Source organism: Nymphaea colorata, chromosome 8 (genome assembly GCF_008831285.2).
Source record: "Nymphaea colorata isolate Beijing-Zhang1983 chromosome 8, ASM883128v2, whole genome shotgun sequence".
Lineage (NCBI taxonomy): Eukaryota > Viridiplantae > Streptophyta > Magnoliopsida > Nymphaeales > Nymphaeaceae > Nymphaea > Nymphaea colorata.
In genome coordinates, this window is record NC_045145.1 from 14,102,766 (window position 1) to 14,125,077 (window position 22,312).

Consider the following 22,312-nt stretch of genomic DNA (forward strand, 5'->3'; position numbering starts at 1 on the left):
TCATATTTGATTCAAAATATTTTAGAGATGAAATAATATCGTCTTCAAGTCTTCGGAAAACCCATTTTGTGACGACTATACAGGCTGAAGCAACAGCGCCTTGGTCGAAATTGAGTCATTTATTAACTTTTTTTTTAAATCCACAATGTCTGTAATACAGATCCCCAACGTCGTTTATAAAGTTGTTATAAAATTTAAAAATGGTTTACTTACATGCCAAACTTGTGAACAATATTTAAGAGAGCAATACCATAATTCTCGGCTAAGCATCACATTTCTCTCTATTTCATCATTAAGTTAAGAAACTAGTCTACTAAATTTTATTCGAAATTCAAAATTATTTAGTAGTGGACCCTTATGATATACGAACCGAAATGAGTATCATTTTCTTAGCTAAAAGCATATAAAGAATCCAATCAAATATTGATCTAAATATGAGAGGTTACCAGCAACAAAGCATAGAAACAGTGGACACGGGTTCCCGCGCCAGCCACCTGATCGGACGCGTATTGTGGCGCGACGAAAGACAAGAAACCTACAGTACAGTACAGTACAGAGAGGGAGATGGCGATTTATGAGAAGAGTAGAAGCGACATGTTATGGTTCGAGACGAGTCGGTGATGGGACCGATCGGACACCTGTCATCAAAGGGAAGCGAGCCAGTTGACGGAGGCAGGCAACTACCGGTCTGATGAAATATGGTAGTTGATTGCCTTACTATCATCTCCCCTTCTCTCCCGCTGACTCCTTCCGGTGGTTGGCGAAAAACCTCCTCAATTCGTTTCTTGGCGTCAATGGATTTAGCCCCTTTTATGGTCTGCTTTCCATTCATTCCGGCGATCGGAAGTCGGCGTTATGCACCGACTCCCCCACTCAACCCACCCATCGGCTCCTCACACCCTTCTGACCCCTTCGGAATTCATTCGTAGCGGCAATGAGGCATATTACGGCATGGTTGGGGCGCAATGGATGGCAGCCCTCTCCCAATCGTGACTCGATTCAAGATTGCCTCATCCAAAGGTCATCTTCTCGGTCCCAACGTTCGGATTCGAGGTGGGGTGTCAAGGATGTAGTAGCACGATTCTTGGGGAGGATCTTTCCTCAAACCCAAAGTGAGTGGCTCAGTGATTAGATGTTTTTCTTTGGTTGAATTCTTGGGATGCTTTCGTTTCTTCTTTTTCTTGTTCCTTTGTTATATTCTTACATCCTCTGTCTTGCCGGTTTACATTTCGTGACATTATGTTTCTTCCTTATCCACTCGCCCTTCTTTTGATGGTCTAGTAAGCAAGCTTCCGCCTGAAGGTGGGTCTGAAGAGAAAGAGAAGGTCATCACTTGGTTGAGGAGTCTGGCTCTAACCGAGAGGGACTTGGCTTTTGAATATGTCAATTCGACAGAAAGAGGTAATTACTGTGTTTGACTAACGTTTCTCTAGTCGGTGTTTTCTCTTGCTTTTTATAGTAACCTTGCATGGCCTGTCCCCATCATCATCCTTGCTTCTAAACCGTTAAGGAGTTAATGATAAGGCAGCGGACCAGAGGTGGGTATACACCATGGCTAGTGGGTAAAGCTTCAAGTCCTTGAAGGCCAAGAAAGTGAAGAGTTCAATATCTTGGGAGCATCTTTTAGCATAATATGATAGTGGCCTGTCTAACCCCCAATCTTTCCATGAAAAGGGATACTAGAAAGAACCCCAAGAAAAAAAAAAAAAAACAGAGAGAAATCGTTAGCCAAGAAACAATAGAGTAAAGGATGTCTAAAGGATAAAAAATGTCGCTGAGGTTGGGGTGCGAGGAGATTTGCTCATGCAACTACCATGTAGGCGGTGGTTGAGAAATACAAGTAGATATTTCTTTGGTTTCATACGGTGACCAACGTAGACCTAAGAATCATTAGCAGCTTTCAAGAACTAATTTCATTTTCTTGGTCGGTCAACATGTGTTTAAGTTGGTCTTGAGATTCTTAACGCAATAGAAGTGACCAGTTTGTTAGGTCCTAGGGGGATCATGTTATTTTCCCACTGTTACAAGTCCAAAATTCAATCTTATGTTCTTTAAGTTTGCTGAGAGACAGGCCTGAGCTTCAAGGAAGCCGCAAGGAGATTGAAGGAGAACGGCCCAAATATTGCATTTGAACACACATTTTCGAGCTGGTGGCAGCTCCTTTGGCGTGCATTTTTTCATCCATTCAATGTTCTTCTGTTAGTCCTGTCAGCCGTCTCCTTCATAGCAGGTGATACTGCAAACGGATCTATTATGCTTGTGCTGGTGTCCATTAGTGTTGGCCTTCGATTTTTCCAGGTATTCTTCTTGACTGGGAAGCTCCGCTCTTGCTGGAACTGATCACTTTATTAAGTGATGATATGAAAGGCTGGAACATAAATTTATTGTTTACCTTACTCACATGCCAGGAGTTCAACAGTTTAAAGGCTGCAATCAAGCTTTCAGAGCTCTTAAAAACTCCAGTCAGAGTTCAGAGATGTGCTGGCAGAGTTGTTCAAACGGAGTTAATAGTACAAATTGAACAGAAAGATGTGGTACCTGGTGACATTATCCATTTCAGTCCTGGTGATCTTTTTCCAGGCGATGTTCGATTATTAAATTCCAAAGATCTGGTTGTAAGGTATGATGATTACATTGATAATCACCAGCAGACTCTGTTTCCTCTGTTTTTCATCTCTCTATTAACCTATTGTTTTCATCTCATTAACGTGATCATTTCGTTTTCAGTCAGTCATCACTTACTGGAGAATCAGGTACTGTGGAAAAAATAGCAGATATCAGAGAAGGACTAACCACTCCCGTACTTGAGTTGAGGAACATCTGCTTCATGGTAAATTTCTTTGTTCTTGAGGATAAAGGTTCGAGGTTTCCCTGATCTTGTGCATATTAGGTTACACCATATCCACGACATTTTGATGTTTATTTCTATTATGTGGTGGTTTCAGGGAACAAGTGTTGCTTCTGGTTCTGGTACCGGCTTAGTCATCTCTACTGGACCTAAAACTTACATAAGTACCATATTTTCCACACTGGGCAAATGGAAAACACCAGATGCCTTCGAGAAAGGTGTACGGCATGTTTCGTATGCACTTGTTTGCTTTATGCTGGTTATAGTCCCTATTGAGGTATTTGTGGATTATTGTTCATCAAATAAGTTAAGTCAAAGTATCATTTTTGGTATGTCCGTTGCTGTGGGGCTTACACCACAAATGCTTCCTCTTATTGTTAACACGAATCTAGCCAAGGGAACACTTGCCATGGCCAAGGACAGGTGTTTAGTCAAAAGTTCTGTTGCAATACAAAACATGGGAGCCATGTAAGTTTCCATAGATTCCTTTCATCCTTTCCATGTTAAGTGTATCGTTTGAATGAAACAGCTTAAGAATCAAGTGGTGCTAGAATATGATATATATTGATATATGCAAGAAACAAGAGAAAGTAACAAACTTAAGCTGACATAACATGGTGAACAGATGTACAGGGCACTGTAGTATATTCTTCAACATTCTTTTAATTCTATGAATGAAGTTTATAGATAAAATTAGTTCTGTTCCTGCTCAGATAGGGTTAAGGATTAGTGGTAAAAAATTAAACAAAGGCTCTTTGTAAGTTCAACTGACTGCATAAGAGAAACATCAAATATGGATTTAATGATAAAGAGCTGTAATGCCAGATATTGCTTGTTCCCTAGGTTTGAACAAAAAAATATTACAATATTCGAAGTGTCAAATGTGAACATTTGAAGTCTAAGTTGATCTGCGTTTCAAGAATGAAAAAGCATGCTGCATGATCTTTGATCTGATTTTGACAAACAATGTTTGTAAAAATGTCCAATGCCTACATAAACACTTCAAAGCTAAGCTGATGTATGTTTGTGTGTGTGTGTACATATATATATATATATATATATATATATATATATATATATATATATATATATATATATATATATATATATATATATATATATATATATATATATATATAATATAATTTGGACAAAATGATCCTAACCAATATCTGTAGAACTTTTTCTTATTCTTCTACATCTGAACTAAACGTTGCATAATGTTTACATCAATAAAAATAAGAAAATAAACAGGAGACAGTTCTGAAAAGAAAAATGCAAAAACACTTGCCAAAATTGTTCACAAACCTTAGAAATTTGCAAATTGAGTCTTTTTTCTAAAGTATATATGTTTCTCCATAACACAATATCACTTTTACTCATAAGGATCTTATGCTATCAGGGACATACTGTGTATGGATAAGACCGGAACTCTGACAATGGACCGTGCAATACTGTTTCACCACATAGATGCTTGGGCAGTGCCTAGAGAAAGGATTTTGCATTTTGCATTCCTAAGTTCCTACTTCAAGACAGTACAACAGAACCCCATAGATCAGGCCATCTTGGCATACACCTATACAGGAGGATACAGGTTTGAACCATCAAAATGGACAAAGATAAATGAGATCCCATTTGATTTTACACGAAGAAGAGCCTCTATTATACTCGAGGGAAATACAAGCAACATACTCACAGTTGACTTTCAGGGTTTAGCAGTTAAAAGACTGATGATAACAAAAGGAGCACTTGATGAATTACTAAGTATCTGTACTTTTATTGAGCATATTGAGAGCAGTACAACAGTTGCACTTGATCCAATGGAGCGTCAAAGAATCCTAAATACAAGTGAAGAACTGGGTAATGAAGGATTAAGAGTTCTCGGGATAGCAGCAAAAGCATTAAGATTGGTAAGATATCTTCCCCATCTAAAACTTGTAAGCCAGTGGATTTATGTTTATGCATGTGCAGTGCCTTTTGATTACTTCAAATGATATGCAGTACAAGTCATGGGCACACCAAAACAGCTGCCACACCTGCAATTTGCTTTCTTTTTTCATCGGGTAATTGATGAAATGATATTTTATAATTGTTAAGCTTTTCGTTTGTGAAAAGATTTTGTATTTTGTGTATATGTATGTGTGTGCGTATGTATCCTTCATACTTGGACCCATGTTTTGCTTAGAAAAGCTGCACCTCCTCCCACACCCTGCACCTGTGTGACATAGTATGCAGCTTGTGTAGTCAGTGGCATGTGCTCCTCAATAATGTTCCATTTCACAAATACCATTTTTCTTTCTTTTCCTAACCTAGTTGATCAATTCCTTGTGATTAAATTTTTACTTAAACAAAGATGATATCACACTCATGTGATTGCAACATCAATTTATGTGAATGGCCTAACTAGATGGAAAATCTACTGATTACATATAATAAGCATGATGCCTTTCTGTAGATAGCCCGCAGTGCATTATATCAGAAAATTGGCATATCAGAAGCCTACAGGTTGCAGTATAACGGCCATCATTAAAACATTTTATTTTCCCTTTTCTTTTGAAATTTATCTTTCAAATAATTTCATAAAAAAAAAAAATCAGAAGTTCAGTCTGTAATGCCTGATATGGGCCCGATAGGGCATTTATCGGGTCCATATTGGCTGATAATGGAAGGGGCTGTAGCGACCTTGTCGCATTATAGCTAACAAGCAAAACGATACGCATCATCTGATACAACTGGATGCACACCATTTTTTTACAAAACTAATTGTAGCTAATGCTAATACTACATTTCATCATCCTCACCTCTATCTACTAAAGCAGCTGTTTATATGAGGTAATCCTGTCATCAGTATCTCCTTAGAGAAGCAAAAGGGGAAGTGAGGAGAAGGTGCACTGCCTCATGTAAGGTTCATAAGATTAAGAGATACATTGTAAATGCTATTTTTTTCTCACATCAAAATATCACCACTTATAGAGACCAAAGAAAATATCTTCCAGTGGTAAAAGGTGAGAATGCTGAGCTCTTCCTGATGGCAAAGCCAGAACTCTGAGCTAAGAAATTACAAATTCCACTTTTTACTTATTAATTTGTGTTCAACGGACCTGGATGGAATCTTTGCATGTGCAAGATGCTGCAGATGCAGCACACACCAAGCATAATTTCTAATTATAGTTCCTACGCCCTACAATTCCAAATTTTAAAGTTCAAGCAATCAATGAATAATACTTTATCTGCTATGATAAATGCTACAGGCAGGCGATTCATGGCAAGAAGCCAGCCCTAGCTCAAAAGATACAGACGTCATCTTGTCACTTAAGCAGAAGCATGGCAATGCAGCTCCCATATCTCTACCAGAATTTCTGTCCTGTTTCTCGTGTCAGACTTATTATGATCCTAGCATTCCACTTGAAGCACTTCTCTCTCATATATCAATTTTGAATAACTGGCCTTTGTCTTGATAGTTGACATCAAAGTATTTCTACAACTCATACAAAATAATACGAGTGAAAATGGAACCAGCATAATGAAGTTGTTTAATGCTATGGACCGTGCATGCTGATATCCACAAGTTCCTCGGAGAATGAACACATCTTTTTCATTCTTCATCTTATTCTTTTTAGTTTGATATCAGAATGGTGAACAGTGTATGCAGTCTTAGTTCTATTTGCTATCTCTTCTACAGGAAATGAACAATACTAAAGAAGATGAATCGGACATGGTTTTTTTGGGTTTTCTGTGCTTCTATGATCCCCCTAAAGATACAGTTAAACAAGCTCTTTGGTGCTTAGCAGAGAAAGGTGTAAAGGCCAAAGTACTAACTGGTGACTCCCTTCCTCTTGCAATCAAGGTATGCAAAGAGGTTGGCATCCGCACCACCAATGTTATCACAGGGCCTGATTTAGAAATGCTCGACCAGGATGCATTTGATGAGATGGTCAAGAAAGTAACTGTTCTTGCTCGACTGACACCCACCCAAAAACTTCGTGTTGTCCAATCTCTGAAGACATCAGGAAATCATATTGTTGGATTTTTAGGAGATGGAATAAATGACTCCTTGGCCTTGGAAGCTGCTGATGTAGGAATATCAGTTGATTCTGGAGCATCAGTTGCTAAGGATGTTGCTGACATAATTCTGCTTGAGAAGGATCTCAATGTGCTTGTTGCAGGAGTTGTACGTGGAAGGATCACTCATGGAAATACAATGAAATATATAAAAATGTCTGTTGTAGCAAACATAGCTAGTGTTATATCGCTGCTTGTTGCTACTGTGTGCTTACCATTTGAACCATTAAGCCCCACACAGATTTTGACTCAGAATCTTCTTTATAATGTGGGTCAGATCCTAATACCATGGGATAAGATGGATGACGAGTATGTGAGCAGACCCCATAGATGGTCGGCCAAGGGCATATTGTTATTTATGATATGGAATGGACCTGTAAGCTCTATTTGTGACATTGGTACCTTTCTTTTTCTATGTTGGTACTACAAAGCAAATACTTATTCCATGATGAATTTTTTTCACTCTGCATGGTTTCTCGAGGGCCTTCTGATGCAGACACTTATCATCCACCTGATCCGGACGGAGAAAATTCCTTTTGTACAAGAGACAGCATCATGGCCTGTTATCCTGTCCACTGTTTTAGCTTCTGTCATAGGAATTGCAATTCCATTTACTCCTATAGGAAAGGTAATGGGTTTCACAATTCTTCCCTTGTCATATTTTGGTTTTCTTGTTCTTGTTTTTGTGTTCTATTTTTTCTTAGGACAGATTGTCAAAAGAGCATATATCATGGTGTTCAAGAAATGGTTGTAGCTACCTGGTTGTACTTGTATAAGATATTTTGCACTGTTCCACACTGGTTCTTTTGTGTAGGCATTAATGTGGATAAGGCTTACATTTTGGAAAAGAATTCTTTCTCAGCAGTGCAATATTTGGAGCATCCGCAATTTTAGACATCAGAAGGTTCTTGAATAAACTTTGTGATACACAAGTCCAACTTTTTGATGGTTCGGCCAAAAAATCCTCATTTGTCCATAGCTCCTGGAAAATGACAGTTCTGATGTTTTTTGCTTACAATCCTTGATGAAAGAGCAAACACAAACAGAGAGATGCCGCTAGAAATGGTACCACACCAAGGTGTTTCCTTGAGCAAGATCCTGCAGGAGGTAACCAAGAAAGGAAAAGAAAAGAACATAAGAAGAAACCATTTTTTGGACATATCAGAGGCCAACCCAAGAGATGTATGCCTATATACCTTGTTATGGTTGTATCTGGGCATAGCATGAATTACCAATATTTTAACAACAAGCAGTCAAAACAAACTCTGGGATAAATATTTAAAAAGTATGTCTAACTAAGCAAGTTATAAGATGCTCACATTACCAAATTCAAGGTAATTGTTTCTAATGCTCCGTTCAAAGTCCCACTGCATTCTTACATACTTGAGAGTCCAATATGCCCATCCAAAAGAAGCTGCATTATAATATTTGCAATTGCGCTTTTCCATAAGGTTGGTATTGCTCCTTGGAACTGTTTGTTACATTCCATTCATTCACCCATTCCCCTGAGAAAAACATAACTTGCTTATTTATGCTAATATTCCCAAGAGATGCAAAACAAAAGGTGAACTCTTCTATTGACATGAGAATGTTCTGGAAACAAGTAAGAAAGAACAGATTGGCATGTTATTTAATTTTACTGAACTAAAGATATAGCTCACTCATTAACGACTAAGTATACTTAGGCCAAATGAAGGGATTGCTTGAAGTTTGCTAGGGGTTATTAACCATGAAGAAGCCCTAGTTCACCATTTCTCTAGGTTACAAATTTATGAGATCAACCTAATGCAAGTATTCAGGTTCTAAATTTTTGTTGAACTCTAAACTCATCGAAGACAAAACTGTGGATATGTCAATTGTGCTATGAAAAAAAAAAGGATAAGGAATAGTTCTCCATTTCTAAAGTTTCAACAGAAATATATTCAAATTATTTGAGATAATAGAGCTGGTATGTACTTATTGCACAGTGTATAGCAAGAGAAACTCTTAAGTTTTCTCATTGTTAAGATCCAAGATGTTGGTTGTCCCTGAAATCCTGTAAACGCTTTCCAAAAATCAAGAGCGTCCTTTTCCATTTTCTCATACTCATCAGGTAAAACCTGTATTATTGAATAAGTTAAGCTAGGACACACACCAATAAAAACAAGAGGTCCGTTTGTCTTGTTCAAGGCTTGCAGTTGATTTTTTCTGTTCTGATATATATGTCTGATATTGTCCTCAGCACTCATGTTAGTGAAAAAATTTTCAAACAGATTGTAGAAGTGTAAATCCACTACAATGTTTGCAAAACCAATATTGGCTTGACACAACTCAAGTGGGTCAGCATTGCCAATTCTTTCACAGATTATGACATACACAGAAGAAGAGTAGTTCCACACCATTTGATAGCCTTTTGAGTAATATGAAACCAGGACTTCAAGTGGTACTCAAGATGCAGAAGGTTCGTTGAGAAGCTCAATGCCCAACATAGCAGGATGGGCGGCATACCTGGAACATGTAAATACATAAGTTCGCTGAACACATCCAATCCTTGATAATATAACTAGATTTGACAATGTAATCAGGTAGTGCATATTATCACCATAAATAAAACCCCAAACACTGCAAACTACTTCTGTATGTACAAGCAAGCTTCCCTCATTACCGTAAAAGAGCTTTATGCATGTGTGTTGATAACATTCAGCATGAACTTACAATTTTTAAGATTTTACCGAGGCTTCATAACAAGCGGGCACTTTTTCATGGATGAAATGGAAGTTGAGTACTACACAGCTTACAAGGAAGGATAATGGTACATCTAATTCTGCCTCAAAGCTATATCAGTGGCACCTAGCAATAAGTCTTCAAACAGGAAATCATACAAAAACTGTCAACATACAGAATGGTTTAGCAGGCAACTACAAATCATAAATGAAGGCAACAAAATGAGCTTTAAATATTGGGATGCTCACAAGTGGGCCAAGCAGGAGATATCCAATCAGTGGGATTAAGATTGGCTTTTGGTTAGCAGTTGCTGCTTCTATAGACCAAAATCAGCATACTCCACCCGATCAAGGACATGTGACACTGTTCACACAGCACCTGGTTTTAACACGATGTCAGACAGCCCCAGATGATTAAATGTGAGTAATGCATGTAAAAATATAATGACCATAATTTCTTCTCTCCTTTTCTAATCATATGAATCATATGACTAGCACTTCCATGCAAGCTAAACAGGTTCACCTGAATCCAGTTTGAAGGGCATAATCGATTTTGTAGTACCTTTTGGAAAATATAGCAACTAATACAGATATAGGAAGATGGCCTCATAGAAAGCAATGAACACTTTACTGTCCGATGGATATGTTGTTCAGGAATTCACAACACCAGAAAGGCTCCAGTCCTTTTGATGTGTTCAGTCATCAGTGATGACTTAGTTTGGACAGCCAAGCTGATGGCAGGCAGGTTCTTTTCCAAAGGCATGTCGAAGGGCAATAACATTGGAACTACTCTCTGTTAATTGTTCTGATTTAATATAAGAGCTGTGTCATGTTACTGACACTCCACTTAATTCTTCGTCGCCCTTCAGAATATGTCGTACCAGACTTTTATCCCATTTCCGTATTTCTCCCAATTTCTTATTTTATTTACTTGTCTTGTTCTTCAGTATTAACTTAATTTGTGTGTACAGTTCTTTAGAAATTGTAAACTATGTTAGCTTTAAAAGACAAATCAACTTGACTGTATGATCATAATGTAACGTACCTGCAGTAGATCATTTTTTAAAATAGCATGATAAAGCATGCCATTTTATAAATTTGTCTGAGAAAATAAGGATATTGACGGCAAAGCAGCATGTTCTCGTGGGTGGAAACTTGTACTTATTTATTAACCGACCTTACCTGGAAGATAAAAAATCAATAACTACCAGACTCCGTGAGATATACGAGGGGTTACTAGCCCAATCTGAAGAATCGTCTCTGCTAGCACTGTGTTCCATCTCATTTTGAGATGCAGGTGCTGCGTGAAGGTCAATTATGCACTTTAGGCCAAACGCCCTGCATCCAATATTTTGAAAACTTCATTGATCAATTTCATGCATAAAATAAGAATGCCTGCAAAAGAATAATTTCAATAAAATGCAGAAACATTTTTCCTAAAAGAAAACAAAATAAAGAGAACCGGTAGTGATGTTAGGGTGGAAAAGGGGGGGGGGGGGGGGGGAAACAAGACCTACTGTGCCCATAAGAAGGCATTATCCAAAGCTGCCAATGTCCCACCTACAAAAGGAGCTGGAGGGTTAGGGTCTTGTGCAATCCACCATCCAACAGGAATTCTGACAGCATTAATGCCATGTAGAGATAGGAATCTAAAATCCTCTGGTGTGACAAAGCTATCTCGGTGTTGCTGCACATTTTGAAAGTAAAGAACAATATTATAAGAATATGACATTTCTGTCCCATATATACTATTCAAGCATGCTACCCTTTTCACATAAGAATGTGCGAAGAGGTGATCACATGAATCACAATACCAATTAAGGTAATTGACTTTGCAATTCAATGTCTCAAACTGGCCTCTACATTCTTCTGTTTATCAATTTATACTTTTGTTAGGAGGCACTAGTTACAACCTGCCGTCTGTCAGGTCATTTTAAAGAGAAGATGTGTTGATTTTTTTTCTTCAAATAAATTCCAATTCAGACAGGTCTATTTGTTTCTTAAACAGAAAAAGCATGTCACTTGGTTGGAACAAAAATAAGAGCAAAAACAAGCACATAAAGTATTTCTCTTGACATTGGGAATTACCTTTATAACTGATTTAGCTTTAACAGGCTCATAGCCATTAGCAAGTTGGTAATCTCCATGCAAATCATTTGCAAAGATTATCATATCAAATGGTGCAGCATTATCACCCCAATCTGGTACACCCTGATAATATGCTGTCAGCTGATACACTGACCTAGTCTTGAAGCAACCGACAGAAAATACTTTATCAGAAGATACTCATAGAATCATGGACTCAATGAACTAATATGAATTCGGGTATGGGCATTCAAAAGGATTGCTTGAAATAGAATCAAGTACCTGCAAATAAATCTGCATTGTGAGCAGCTTAATGTGGACCTTGTTCTGGTATCTTTCAATCAGAAAGTTTTCCGCCATTGTTGATGATTCAGCTGTTGCTGAAATAATCAGTGCTTCATTATCAAATGTCAGGAATTTCCCTCGAAGTGTTTGGAATTGAAAGATCTCTTCAGATATCCTCCACAACTAGTAAAAGTAAAAAGCAGAAAATATATCGAGGTTCACAAAAGGAATATTAGAAAAGTATCCTTGAAGAAAATGTCAGCCACAAAAAAAATAATCACAAAATTCACGGCATAAGTAGCACCAATGCAAAATGCTTAAACCCCAAATCAAATTGTAGAGAGGCGAAGGGGAAATTAATTGACTTAACTACATACGATGGAAGAGCCCCAACCATAATAGAGCAAATTTTAACTGCAAATGAGTTGAATGTAATAAATGAACGGGTAATGAAGTGGACTTGAGATAATGAAAAGGGTTTGATCTTATTATCTGAATATGCAAAGTAATCTGTTTCAACTCTCTATAACTTTACAAAATATGAGTAATATGCATAAACAATTATAGAAATAGATTGAATTTTAAATCTGCTAGTCTGTTTCCCGGACAACATGCTACGCCAGAAACTTATGAGTATAGTCACTATAATATAGTTTATCACAAGGTCAAGCTTGCCCGAGGTTACGCTTAACTTATGGCTGGAATACAATTTAAATAGTTTACAAGGTAGCACAATTCAATAGTATTAGAAATTTTTTGGATCGCTGTTTAAATTTCAAGGATCTAAAGCTCAGAATATGGCCAAGTTATAGATTATTTACATCTCTTTCTCGATGCTGAAGAAAGAACTTTACTTCCAAAAGATTTTCGTCTAAACATTGACGACAAATTCACAATAACTACTCCGTTGGTCTTGACTAGGGACACCAACAATTACCACAGATAACTAAAATAAAATTACCTTAAACGTTTCCCATGAAGATGCATTGTCTCTGCCAACCGTGATATTGGAGACACCACCATTCTCGATACTCATATACTTCTGTAGCATTACAGATTTGAACTGCACTTTGGTTCCATCCTACAATCCTACCGGAAAAGAAACAAGGGTTCGAGACAGAACTGCCATAAATGTAAGTGCACGTCGAGGATTAGAAACTCCACAAATGGAAGGAACACGTACAAGCATATCGCCATTTGGGATCCCATCAAACAGTGAAGGTTTTATCCATCCCTCCACCAACAACCATCCGCCCAAATTTACACCTCTTACTTCAGGTGCACCGTTCAGCTCTCCCACTAGGCAGGCAATTTCAGGCATTGTCGAAGATTGCAAATTCATTATCTGGTTAGAATTGATTAAAATAGGCCATACAACAGAAGACCCCCAAAATACAGTAGAAAAGAAAAATACTTACCTGAGAATTGTTCTTTACAAATAAATACAAAATACAGAAGAACAAGACACACGAAATTGGTAATCATGATCTCCGCCCAGTATTGAAGGTTCGAAATGACAAGGGAGCGGAATGATAATGAAAAATCTCAACGAACACAGTTTGGCAACTTTTACTTCCATCTTCCAGTACCTACGTACACATTCCATCCCAGACGTTGGCTTCTCCACAGACATAAATAACAAATTTCAACGAAAATCCTTTTTTTAAGATCCAATTTATCGAGGGTTCAAAATAATGTCCACATGTTTTCCTCATACCAAAAAGAGGGGAAGAAAGGATAATACCTTGATTGAGGACACCACACAAAGATTTAACGATTAAAATGGAATCGTCCAGTGATGATGCAAAGAGCTCGAATTTACGATGGTGATTGACATAACAGCGGAAACGGCAACTTGGTAGGCACCAAACGTGCAAAACAAGCAAGAGAAAGTGATCCCCACGGAAAAGAGGAAGCGAGAGAGAGAGAGAGAGAGATCGCCTCCATTATTGCAGTTTGCTTCCGTACTGAAATGATGAAGAAGTTGATGAAGCAATACGAGACAGGACGCGACAGCCACGTCTTTCAAGAATCAACCTTTCACCGTCTATGTCATAGTTACCACTAGATGATGCGATGAAGCTGGAACCCAATGTTGTGAAAGATATTACAACATAAGCGACGTAATTAGAGGAAGCAATGTAAAGCGGCAGACGCACAGAAAGCAGGAAAACCAATTTTAGATAAATTTCTCAGTTGTCCAGAGCGAGCGAAAGAGATATTCAAGTGTTTCTTTCTCCATCTTCATGAACGAATCAATAACAAGCAAACGCGTTGAATTGGGATCGTCCATGTATTGAAGAAACAGTGCTTCCCAACTGATAAAGGTCGCACGCTTACTTTTCTCTTTCCAAAGATTGACGTTGTTTTGCAACTTAATGTGCACTCTCTGTGTGCATGTCAGAGACTCAGAGTAACTTGATCGGAAATTGCACAGTTAAGCGACGTGACACCATACAGCAAGCATAGCAGATGAGTGACAACATTGCCGATTATGCTAAGTTTCTGCAAAACGACGCCGTATCACACAGTCCGGAACAGAGCAGAGGACCACAATTTTATCATTGAGGCAAAGTTTAATCTAACCAATAACAATGACGGTAAATGTCGCCATTAGCCCATGTAATATCATGTTAAAAGGCCGTGCTTGGCTCACGAGGGCCACAGTGTTGAATGAACCGTTGCGTCGGGTGTTTGTTATCTCCTTCACTCTTACTTACTGTTCTCTTGCTCCATTGTGAATGTTTGCTCTCACGAATGTGTAATACGAAGGTTGGCCTCTAAAGAAAGCATGTTTTCCCAAATAAAAAGATCTTTTATGTAGTTTTTAATATTCAATAAAAATTACTGACATGCTTTAAAAAATTAACAAATAAAAGAAGACACGAGGCAAGTCAAGTTTAAATAAATCGAGCTCGTGTGAAGTGGACTCGTTTATAACTGGACTTTTAACTCAAACTCAAGCTTACATGGGGGCAAGTTTGAGTCAAGCCCCAATAAGCTCAACTTGTTGTACATCCCCAGATATTAGAAAAATTTTGGACTTTTTAATCATATTTTACACATCCATCTTACAAGAGCAATCACTTTTTGAAGGTGAGAAATTTTTTTGCTTCCATAATATTTTTGCAACCAATTTTTCCTGCCTATTTAGATGGAAAAACCAAACCCGAGTTGAGAGATTTTGTCGTTCCATAAAACACAGAGAGATTGGTGCCCTTACCTTGAAAGCCTATGTATGTATGCTTCAACTTATGTGAGGGACTACCGGTACAACCCTGCGGGGAGTTAGTCTCCCCTCCTTTTATTGAAACTTATGCAAGAGACTGACGTTCCCAAAGTTCAAACTGCGTCTCAGACACGGAACTGCAACCAGATCCATTTAATGGGATCCAGTAAAGGGGGATGGCATTCTAACGCTTATGGGAATCGGAAGGAGTATGAGGCAACCAAATACGAAATCGAATTGGCGATCCACAAGGATCATAACCATTTACATGAAAATTGGGTCTTAATTCTTGCCAAATCAGGATTTGGCTTTGGAAACTGGGGTTTCATGAGTTAGAGTCTGATATGGTTAGAGGAGATCCCGTTTAATCTTCAACCCAGACCAAGTCCGAACCGTTTACAATATCCCTACACCAGAATGGTTCTTTGTCGTGTAAATAAAAATAAAAAACTCGAAGCAATAGCTAGGATTTCTAGGTAGTATTTATGGATTGTGATACCTTTTCCTTTTGTTCCACAATAAATAAAAATATTGGGAACAAATGAAAAGTATGTGACTAATTAGTTAGAACAAGAGAGAAGAGACGTTAATGCCATTTCCAGCTACAGTTTTTCACAATTCAGTACATTTTTCACCTGATTTCAAGAAGATGTACTGTATAAAAGAAGGCATGGACTTTGTTTCTGTTTGTTTGAATACTTTTAGAAAAGAGGCGGTGAGTTTGAAATGGAATGGTTACCAAAGCAACCAAATGTGTTCCGAGAATATTACATTTTTGGAGAATAGACCTTTTATCATTTCCTTATCAACTTGCATTCAGGTCGGGGAGGGGGAAAACGCCTGGCCAGCAGCAGAGCCAAGATTTTTTTTTTTTTCCAAAAAAAAAATCCGGCTATTGTACAATTTTCAAAATTTTTACTATGGCCAAATAAAATTTACATGGCCCCTGTTCTTGCTGTTTGGCCTAGAGAAGAGGCAAGATGATCGCCATGACATATCTCTTTGCTCTGCTTGTAGGGTCAGTGCTTCATGACATGATCGACGATGATGAGGCGTCTTACGGGGTATACCAAATTAGTCATGAATCATTAGATTCGATACTTTATGTGCTTTCCTTTGTACTGTGTGGCATATTCAATGTAGACCAGGAATCAATAGCCAATCAACTCTGCAAGGGGCCATAAAATATTTTGTCTTAGCATTTTCTATCAACATTTTCTGAAATTTTCGCTTCCTCTACCATCGGTTTTCGTATAAGTACTATTGTGAACCATGGTTGGCTGAAAAATGTCCATTCCCCCTTCCCTCTCTCTCTCTCTCTCTCTCTCTCTCACGCAAGGAGTCTTAGGATGAGGAATGGCTTTCAGAATGATCACATGCCAAGTTGATTAGAAAGTAGAAGATCAAATAAATAGTGGCAGTATACGTGACACTATTGCCATGTAACTGTTTGTGGGTGTAATTAAAATATACTTCCTCATTAATATACATAAACAATATTGTAGCGCAAATCAAGCACGAGAAAACTGACCAAGTTGTTCTTCAATCGAGGTATCTGCAAGGAGGAGGAGATCAACACTAGTTAATGGAGGTGAACCCGATTAACGACAACCATGACTTGCGAGGATGACTCCATGGAAAACCTAAGTAGAGTGCAGAGCAGCAGGCCAGCTGGCGAACTCCAACTTAGTTTAAAATGTAAAAGCATCCCACTTTCCAACAACGTCCTAATGGAAGCATATATACTCTAGTAACAATAATGAGCGATCAAATTAAATTCACACATATAAGTTTTTCCTTTCATATTCACAAGAGAAAGTGCATACATGTATGCGTCCACACGTGCACGCACACACACTCGAGAGACGCAGAGCGTGTGTGCTTTTGGGTCCTGTTCTTCCTCCTTTCAAGAAGGGGGCAAGTGCGTCCCACTCAAAAAAAGGAGGGGCATGTGTGCGTGTGACTATATGTGTGTGTTTATTCATATAATTCCCTTACAAATGCAAGAAGATACATTTTTTATATTTAAATTCTCTAAAAAAAATAATACTCCTCTGGAGTGCTCCATGATAAAAAAAAAAGAAAAAAAATCCTAATGATGGAATTTATGTGTGTCCTCTAGTCATCATGCTTGAATAACTTATGCTGAATGATCCAAGCTGAGCTGTAGACTCTATGGGGTATGTTTGCAAGTCCCCTCCACTTGATAGGAAGATTTCACATGCGAATCCAATCCATGGTACAGTAGTTCCACATCCCCACATGTGATCCATATATTCCCTTAGGGCCTACAAGAGAATTTCTGTCATTCTTTCATGAGGCTAGCTCATGTGAATGATTGCCTCAGTTTTGCTAAATGATCATGGCCTCTCCTATGAACCAATTAATTTCTCTTATGAACCCTTTCATCATTTCTGTTCGTTTTCCTTTCCTTGGTGAGAAAATCTGATCTTTAAGGATCAAGCCACTTAACGACTCCCTTCCATTCATCTTAGATATAATCCCCTTTCGCAACATGTTCTTCATCTTAATTTGATGGTTCTATGCACCCCACCTTAGACTGCGTGGAAGGGTTAGAATAAATAAAGAAGAATTGAGATATGTAGAATACCAACTCAAAAACAAAGAAGCATTGAGTGTGTGCCAATCCACAAAGAATTCTCAAGTGGCACTTCCCTTCTTCTAGAGTTCGGTGCAATAATACAGAGGACTTGGAATAACGTTACAAGGTCAGACTAACAAAAAAATAATGCACCTTGTTTGAGACAAACCCACTTTTCCTTGTCTTTTCTTCTACCCTCTTCCACAACATGTATAACACTCTTAAGTGGGAACACACTTGATTACGAAATATTTAAAGTCTGCTAACCTTTTTTATATAATTTGATTGATTGAGAAGATCGAAATTTAGTTACTCATAAAGTTCATATCTTATAATATACAGCTCAATTTGTCAGCTAACGTGATTCAAGGCCCCGATTAGAAGACCGCAAGTTTTGTATCGTAGCGACCACTGTCGCCTACTCTAAAGTGACGTGCCTTTACTTCTTTTGCTTCATGATCATACTATTGTAAATGCCAAAAGGAAACCAACAAATAAAATATCATGCTGTCTGTACTTTGGATTCCTGGCGACACAAGTTTTTGTTCACATTCCAAAACCGTGTCATCTCTTTTTCATATGAAATAATGGCACCAACCCTTCGTACACAAGATAAATTCATGCCTTTAAATTTGAATAACTCAGAAGACGCCATGATCTCCATTCCATTCACATTCACATCCATCATCCTTTGTCACTCAAAATGAGCAGCAGATGGCAGCAGGAGAATTTGCAGTACAACAGTGGAATATGGTATTAAATGCAATTGTACAGGGGCGTTTTGCAGGAAAAACCACACCGTGGCAGAAGTTATTTTAGTATGATAGAAAGAGAGGAAGATGCTGGCCATCTTTGGTGAAGAGGGCCCTCTAGGTTCCGTTTTATGTGAAGAAAAAGAGAAAGAGAGAACCAAGTTGCCCCACTTTACGGTAGACCAGACTCTGCATGGATCCTCCCCATGATTTGGCGCACTGCTGTCGCTATTTCATCTACAGATGCAACTTGGCAGTCTTCTTCCACCTTTTTCATATCATGAACAAAAGGAAAATTAATTAATCGAATTGCCATTACCTCCTTAAAACCATACAGACACACACACACACACACGTGCTCATGAATCTAACAGTAACCGAGCTTTTGTAAAAGTTCAGTGCTGCCGACAGAACCGGCTCTACAGTGAAACCCATTTGGCTCTTAATTTAGTGTAAATCAGATATTTCTGGGGATAGCCTGAAATGCAGGCTTTATTTGCAGCTTATGAATCTTTTTTTTTCTGTTAAATCTACAAAAATATGTGCATGAGGTGGCAAATAATTTGATCACCTAAAAGGAGACATTCCTGATGATTCACATATATACTGTTTTTGTTGAAACTGAAGTGGGGCTTCGCTTTTAGAGGAAATGAGTAATTTCGGTAGATATATTTAGAAATGAGGGCATAGAAACGTCAAAATCAACTTTCAGGTGAGAAAGTAACCGTATTACTTTTTAAAAAATTTCATTTTCTTTAGCAGAATCTCATTTCATCTCGACCGACTAAATATCGACGGGAAGAAAAAGGCAAAAAGGTTTAAATGGGGGCATGGTGGAGTTACACCAAATACGTCAAACCCTTGTAAGAAGTTGATTAATTATTCTCAGCAATTAAAAAAGTTTTTAAATTTAAAAAAAAATTACGAAACATGTTTATACAAGAAGGCATATTTACAAAATATAACAAAATAAATAGGTAAAAAATCACGAAAAATAAAGAACAGGAACCATATCGGAACATACAAAATAAACAAATAATTGGGAGACTTTCGAAATGTTATGGCAATGGCATTGTGAAGAAAACGACCGCGTCGTACCATGGATTTCTCTCTCCCACAGCTGTGTCTCCTTTATTTATGTTTACAGTGACGACATGACGAAAAAGACGTGAAACCTTTGTTTTCATTAAATTTTGACACCCAAAGGACGGGGTTTCCTGCTGCAGAACTTCCAGCTTAATTTTGAAACATCTATTACAAAAGACCAGAAACTAATCATATTTAATTAAAAGAAAAACACTGTCAGTTGTCCATGTGTGACTAAGGGCATGAAGGGCTTCGCCGCGGATCCGCCATAGATTTTTGAAGACATGGCTCTCTCCCTTTCATATACAAAACAAACAACAAATGCAGACGCGCAAGATGAAGGGAGGAGCAGTGATCAAGAGGCACTACCTTGGCACTGATAGAGTAGAGAACCATATCTTCAATGGTGGTCACATTGAGATGAAGGATCGTGAGCTGCAGGCTTTGAAAGCCAGCTACCAGTTTCAGAAGCTGACGGGGTCGCCTTCTCGACAGTACCTTGAGGTTGGCATGGCTCTCTACCAGAGTGACCTCCACATCTGCAACCCCCGGCCTGCTGCTGCTGTTCTCCCGCACCGAGCAGACCTCGCTTCCGGCGCTGCAACGGCTCGAAGTAGGCAGGGTGGAGTTGTACTGTGGGAAGGTGAACAGGTCTCCGAAGGGAGAGGAAGCCCCACAGTGAGTGCTCCCCACATGCTGCTTGATCCTTCGATGTGCTTCCAATGACTGCAGGAGTTGCTCGAGTTCCTTCACAAAATTTATTGCTCCCCCTACTATAGATGCCTGGTCTCCCTATCAGAAACAAAAACAAAACCCAGAAAAGGAAAAGAAATTATTAAAAGGCCAGAGGAAGTAATTCATTCTACAAATATACTCTGACTGGATCAATTATTTTGGCATTTAATGAGCTCTTTCAATATCTAGACCTTTTCTTATCATTTTCATTTACATTTGAGCTTGAATAGGACTCAACGAGTACGTTTATTCAGGAGTCAGGACAATGGGATTCGGGGAAAGATGTACATTTAACTAGGTGCGTACCCCAGTTTAACCCATTCTAGCAATTAATGCCCACTGCCATCTAAGGATTAGGGTTTCAGTTCTACTCACAAAGGTCACATTCCACAATTTCTTTTCTCCCCATACTCAAACCTGGGTTCTCGGTGGTCCCCTGGTGTTCCCTTTTTCTTTTCTTTTTCTAAAAGATATTCGCTTTTCGATTTTCTGAGAAAAATGTAATTGCAATGTAATGTTCCAGCATGCAGATCTTCACAAGGAATGAAAAGCTAGAAATATTGCTATCATATTATGAGCAACACATGATTATGATGTCTGATCGATATCTACATGCTTCATCGTATATGTAGCTTGTGTATGGAGAACTTTCTAATATACCAAATTGATAGATAGCAGAATCTGATCAATTCGAAGTCGATAAAAGGCATCCTCTGCTACAAGGACGACGACGGTTGCACATATACTACAACTGCATAAATAGCTACAAAATTTTCAAGAGATAGCCTGCCAATGTTCTGTGTGTAAATGAGAGAGCTTTCCCTCATTATCTTTACCAAGAAAATGTATAAACGCAACTGTACTGCTAAATGTCGACGAAGCAATGGTAAGAGAAGAGTCGGTGGGACAAACCCTTTGGACATAAGATGGAGGCATCAAAGACCGCAGTACAGCGAGATATTCATTCATCTGCTTTCGACGATTTCTTTCCACGGCAATGTGAGTCATCCTCTGGTTTTCCACCTCCTCCTTGTTCTTGCAACACTTAGATCTCCTCCTCTTTCTTCTTCCGACATTCTCGGCAGCTGCATCCTGCTGGCCTCCTGCTGTAGAAGGCCAGCCCACAAAATTGCAATTCTCCGAAGGAGACTGCAGATTCTCACTGCAAACAACAGAAGAAGGAGAATGATCCCATTGCCCACCACCAACATATGCATTCATGCTCAACTGATCTTCTTTCTTGTTCAAGCAAAGAGAGCCGAAGGTCTCGTCCTCTGCTCCACCGAAATCTGCATTGAAAGAGGCCGCCAATGAGTACAGATCCTTGCACCCATAGTTGAAAATGTCATGGGGGAAGCCGACTGCTTCAAGAGCCATCCCCTTCTCTCCTTCCTTTCCTACTTCCTCTGCGGTGTCACAGACCGAGGATTTAAATATAGTAGGACTCTCTGTTCTTGCACCCTTTTAGCCCATGCAATGTAACAAAAATAAATAAAATCAAGCCCAACAAGAGAAAAAGTCAGGCTGCCTTCAAAGAGAGATACCCTACAAGCCCACCTCCTTTCCGAAGAATTGCTCTCTCTCTTCTTTCTCCAAGGAGTGGAGGCCTTCTCACCATATAAAAAGAGTAGACTTGCCCCTTTCTTCTCCTTTCTCCAAAAAGGAACAGCCACTCCCTCCACATATAGAGATATAGAGAGAGACAGAGAAAGGGAGAGAGAGGATCGCCACAGAGAGAAGTGGTTAAACTACAGAGAGATCTGCACGTGGGAAGACAGAGAAGAGAAGGAAAGAAAAAAAGCCATGTTTTTCTGGTTTGCGTGGGAGAGAGGAGAAAAGGACGCACGAGGAAAGAGGAAGATGGGGTCTCCTCTCTCCTTCCTCTGCATCGCCATTACATGACAAGGACCCTCGAGTAAAAAAGAT

At 38.7% G+C, this 22,312-nt stretch overlaps 3 protein-coding genes across 19 annotated transcripts; 1 reads left to right on the top strand and 2 right to left on the bottom strand.

Annotated features, from left to right (window-relative positions):
• Positions 1-717: 717 nt before the first annotated feature.
• LOC116258434 (uncharacterized) lies at positions 718-9,277 on the top strand. 6 transcript variants are annotated; one of them, XM_050079010.1, is made up of 9 exons: positions 718-1,112; positions 1,282-1,401; positions 2,072-2,298; positions 2,409-2,620; positions 2,728-2,830; positions 2,946-3,316; positions 4,251-4,758; positions 6,531-7,538; positions 9,163-9,277. In XM_050079010.1, exons 1-9 carry the CDS (start codon positions 935-937, stop codon positions 9,175-9,177), a joined length of 2,742 nt encoding a protein of 913 aa, XP_049934967.1. In that variant the 5' UTR covers positions 718-934; the 3' UTR covers positions 9,178-9,277. The 6 variants fall into 6 exon arrangements, with proteins under 6 accessions (XP_049934967.1, XP_031491447.1, XP_031491446.1 ...); XM_031635587.2 differs by lacking the exon at positions 9,163-9,277 and adding an exon at positions 7,773-7,903; XM_031635586.2 differs by lacking the exon at positions 9,163-9,277 and adding an exon at positions 7,725-7,855.
• On the bottom strand, positions 7,868-14,480 carry LOC116258436 (glucan 1,3-beta-glucosidase-like). 11 transcript variants are annotated; one of them, XM_050079014.1, is made up of 12 exons: positions 13,727-14,472; positions 13,401-13,571; positions 13,166-13,281; positions 12,944-13,063; positions 11,980-12,165; positions 11,701-11,859; positions 11,130-11,299; positions 10,795-10,950; positions 9,605-9,991; positions 9,289-9,397; positions 8,230-8,415; positions 7,868-8,008 (listed from the first exon to the last, which is right to left on the bottom strand). In XM_050079014.1, the coding sequence occupies exons 2-9, from the start codon at positions 13,465-13,467 to the stop codon at positions 9,961-9,963; spliced, it is 1,005 nt and encodes a 334-aa protein (XP_049934971.1). In that variant the 5' UTR covers positions 13,468-13,571; positions 13,727-14,472; the 3' UTR covers positions 7,868-8,008; positions 8,230-8,415; positions 9,289-9,397; positions 9,605-9,960. The 11 variants fall into 11 exon arrangements, with proteins under 11 accessions (XP_049934971.1, XP_031491450.1, XP_049934970.1 ...); XM_031635590.2 differs by having other exon boundaries at positions 9,862-9,991; positions 13,727-14,471; XM_050079013.1 differs by having other exon boundaries at positions 9,289-9,751; positions 9,862-9,991; positions 13,727-14,471.
• A 3,933-nt stretch (positions 14,481-18,413) lies between these two features.
• On the bottom strand, positions 18,414-22,312 carry LOC116258528 (transcription factor bHLH96-like). Of its 2 annotated transcripts, none has more exons than XM_031635704.2 (4): positions 21,944-22,312; positions 21,299-21,675; positions 20,021-20,443; positions 18,414-18,833 (listed from the first exon to the last, which is right to left on the bottom strand). In XM_031635704.2, the coding sequence occupies exons 1-4, from the start codon at positions 22,068-22,070 to the stop codon at positions 18,738-18,740; spliced, it is 1,023 nt and encodes a 340-aa protein (XP_031491564.1). In that variant the 5' UTR covers positions 22,071-22,312; the 3' UTR covers positions 18,414-18,737. The 2 variants fall into 2 exon arrangements, with proteins under 2 accessions (XP_031491564.1, XP_031491563.1); XM_031635703.2 differs by having other exon boundaries at positions 21,299-21,792; positions 21,944-22,310.